The sequence below is a fragment of the Daucus carota genome, chromosome 6, assembly GCF_001625215.2.
Source record: "Daucus carota subsp. sativus chromosome 6, DH1 v3.0, whole genome shotgun sequence".
NCBI lineage: Eukaryota > Viridiplantae > Streptophyta > Magnoliopsida > Apiales > Apiaceae > Daucus > Daucus carota.
This window is the reverse complement of record NC_030386.2, coordinates 32,845,425-32,849,234: the sequence shown is the minus strand read 5'-3', so window position 1 is coordinate 32,849,234 and position 3,810 is coordinate 32,845,425. Positions and strand designations below refer to the sequence as shown.

At 35.9% G+C, this 3,810-nt stretch overlaps 1 protein-coding gene across 1 annotated transcript; it reads left to right on the top strand.

Annotated features, from left to right (window-relative positions):
• The first annotated feature begins 433 nt into the window (after positions 1-433).
• Positions 434-3,810, top strand: LOC108226259 (uncharacterized). Its single transcript, XM_064080189.1, has 3 exons — positions 434-2,898; positions 2,985-3,262; positions 3,737-3,810. Exons 1-3 carry the CDS (start codon positions 434-436, stop codon positions 3,808-3,810), a joined length of 2,817 nt encoding a protein of 938 aa, XP_063936259.1.

Here is a 3,810-nt window from a genome sequence, read left to right as displayed (position 1 = left end):
AAATAAAAATCAAAGGAGAAGAAAGGAGCTAAAGTGGGGAAGAATTATTGCTTGCAAACATTTCAAGTAAGTGATTTTCATTTCTTTGCATTAAATGTGTGTGTGGTGGGTGTGTTAAATGTGTTTGTTATATTAAATGTGTGTGTGTGTATTGAATGCTTGTATTGAATGTATGAAATTCATGTCAAATTATTTGTTAAATGTATGTGTTATTACATTTGTGTATTGAATGTATGTGTGTATTGAATGTATGTGTGTGTTAAATGTATGTGTGTGTTAAATGTGTGTGTTAAATGTGTGTTAAATGTGTGTGTAGATGACAAACTTGGATCGAAGTTGGATTAGTAATCAAGTGCAAAGTGATAAAATTTCGTTAACTCCGGAATATAGGAATGGTGTAGAAACTTTTTTAAAATTTGCAAGTGAAAATGGAATGGGAGAAGATGGTACAATGAAGTGTCCTTGTAAACGTTGTAGGAATTTGAATTGGTTAAGTATCGATGATGTTAGATTCCATTTACTTGCTAAGGGGATGCTTGAGGGTTATACCGTTTGGACATCACATGGTGAAGAAAGAGGAAGAAAACGTAGTCGAACATCGCATAATCGTTATTGTGTTCGGGAACCTACGAGGGTAGAACAACCGGTAGATTTGAATGCGATGCTACATGATTTTGCCGGTGAAAATTCCGAATTTTATAACAACGTGGATACGGGAACTAGGAATGTAGAAGAAGTTTCAAATGATAGTGCAAGAAAATTGTATGAGGTGATTGTTGAAAATGGAGCACCTATTTATCCCGGTAATACGAAGTATACAAGATTAAGCTTTACCACAAAATTGTTAGAATTCAAGAATATCTCACATTGTAGTAATAAGGCTTTTGATAGTTTGCTTACACTTTTTGCGGATGTATTACCAAAAAAACACACGTTGCCCCAAACTTATTATGAAATGAAGAAGATAATGAAGGGTTTGAGGGTTGAATATCAAAAGATTGATTTATGTGAGAATGATTGTATGTTATTTTATGGAGATGACAAGGATAAAGTTGTGTGTGATATATGTGGTCAAGATCGTTATCGGGATGTTTTGAGGAAAGATGGTAAAAAAATACCAAAAAAAATATTGAGACATTTTCCTTTGATTTCTCGACTACAACGCTTGTATATGTCAAAACATACATCCGACCATATGAGATGGTACAAGAATCGAGATGTCAAAGATGGAGAAATTAGTCATCCCGCGGACGGAGAAGAGTGGAAAAATTTTGATCGTCGATATCCATCATTTGCTCAAGAAATTCGTAATATAAGGCTTGGCCTTGCAACCGACGGTTTCAACCCATTTGGCCCTACCGGGAAAAAAACATATAGTGTGTGGCCCATAGTAGTAGTTGTCTACAATCTTCCGCCATCAATGTGCATGAAAAAACCCTATATGTTTATGACCGATATAGTGCCGGGTCCGAATAGCATTGGCAAAGATATTAACGTTTGTCTAAGGCCTCTCATTGATGAATTGAAGATATTGTGGAATACAGGAATTGAAACATATGATCAATCTTTGAAACAAAATTTTACAATGAGAGCGGCTCTTATGTGGACAATTAGTGATTATCCCGCTATGAGTATGATAAGTGGATGGTCGGGTAAAGGAAAATTAGGATGTCAAGTGTGTCTTGGAAGTGTGCAAGGGTTTCAATTAAAACATTGTGGTAAATGTAGTTTCTATGGCACGAACCGAATATTCCTTGAACCGAATGATCCACTACGTCGGAAAAGTAATTTGTTTGATAATGCGGAAAGAAGAGTGTTTCGTGGTCGTTTGTCCGGGGAGGGTGTAAAGGAGTTGCTTGACGGTTTAGTTTTTCCACCACCCGGAAAGACTAATACAAAGGCGAGGAGTATTGGATATGGGGAAGAGCATCATTGGACTCATGTTCCAATTTTTTATGAACTCCCTTATTGGTCTTCACATAGTTTACGATATTCAATTGATATCATGCATACGGAAAAAAATGTTTTTGAGAACCTATTTTTTACTATTGTGAATGCGAAGAAGTCAAAGGATCACAAGAAAGCAAGAGCGAATTGCAAGCACTTTGGTGTGTTACCTCATTTGTGGATCGATGAAAATGGCAAGTCACCCAAAGCACCTTTTTCCATTACAAGAAAACAACGTAAACTTTTGTGTGAATGGATTAGTTCACTGAAACTTCCAGACGGTTATTCCTCAAATATATCTCGTTGTTGTAATGTTGAGGAGTGTACATTTTATGGATTCAAATCGCATGATTGTCATATATTTCTTCAAAAATTATTGCCTCTTGCAATTCGTGAGCTTTTACCGGCGCCTATTGCGGATGCCATCACGGCAATTGCAAATTTTTTTCAAGATTTGTGCTCATCCACGGTTACAAAAACCGATTTGGAAATAATGGAAAAATCAGTTGTGAAAGCATTGTGTTTGTTAGAAACAATTTTTCCTCAAAGTTGGTTTGATTCGATGGAACACTTGGTTGTGCATTTGGCGGAAGAAATTAGACTTGCTGGACCTGCTTACTGGCATTGGATGTATCCAATTGAGCGTTTATTGGGGAAACTAAAACAAAAGGTCGGCAATAAAGCAAGAGTTGAGGGTTCCATTGCCAAACGATATATGGAGGAGGAGATTGTCAATATTTGTGCGTTTTACTTTGCATCCGACTCGATTCACAATAAATTAAGTCGTAATGAAGTTTTGTTTGATGTACAAAAGACCGACAAATTAGAAGTTTTTAAATATCCATGTGATTCTCTTGGAAAAGAACGAAGTCGATATTTGAATGATGATGAGCAATTATTAGCTGATGAATATGTTCTTCTAAACTCTCCTGAAGTTCAACCTTATCTAAGGTATGGTATTTTATAATAAATTTTTGTGAAGATGTCGATACATTTTATGATAAATTCATGTTACTGACATTTATGCATTATTGTAGGAGGTACCAAGATCGAGTTATGAGACAACGTCCTGAGACAACGCCACAACAATTAGATCATATTGTGAAAACTCGATTCAAAGCTTGGTTTAAGAAAAAGGTTGAGAAAGACGAGATAGACGGACCTCGTTTCATGGACTTACTAGAAGGACCGGCATTAAAGGTCATGACTTTTGAAACTTGTCAAGTTAATGGATATAAATTTTCAACATCATCCGCATCCGGTTCCGGTGTTGTTGTTAAGGGAACTTTGCACGAAAATAATCTTGATTATTATGGTCAACTAATAGAAATTGTGAGACTTATTTATCAAGGATGCAATCACGTATATTTGTTCAAATGTATTTGGTTTGATAGTCTCGGAAATGGTGTGAGGATCGATAAGAATCGAGTGGTGACGGTTGATATAACTTCAAGATTGAGATCTAACGAAGTTTTTATTTTAGCTAGTCAAGCCTCTCAAGTATATTACGCTCCTAGCGTATTGGATCCACGAAGCAAAATATATACGGTGGTCAAATCTAAAAGTCGTCCGATTGATGAGTCAATTATTGTGCAAAACGATATAGAGGATGCTTTTCAAGAAGATAGATCTAATGCCGCTAGCTCATTTTCATTATTTGTTGATTTTGCACAATATGGACAAATACCATTTATTCGGCATGAAAATCAAGATGATGATGATGAAGAAGACGAATTGCGAGATGATGAAAATCAAGAAGATGATGATGATGTTGAACACAACGAAGAAGAGGAAGATGATAATAATGAAGAAGAGGAAGATGATGATGATGAAGATGATGACGGTTTTGATGACTTTCAATGA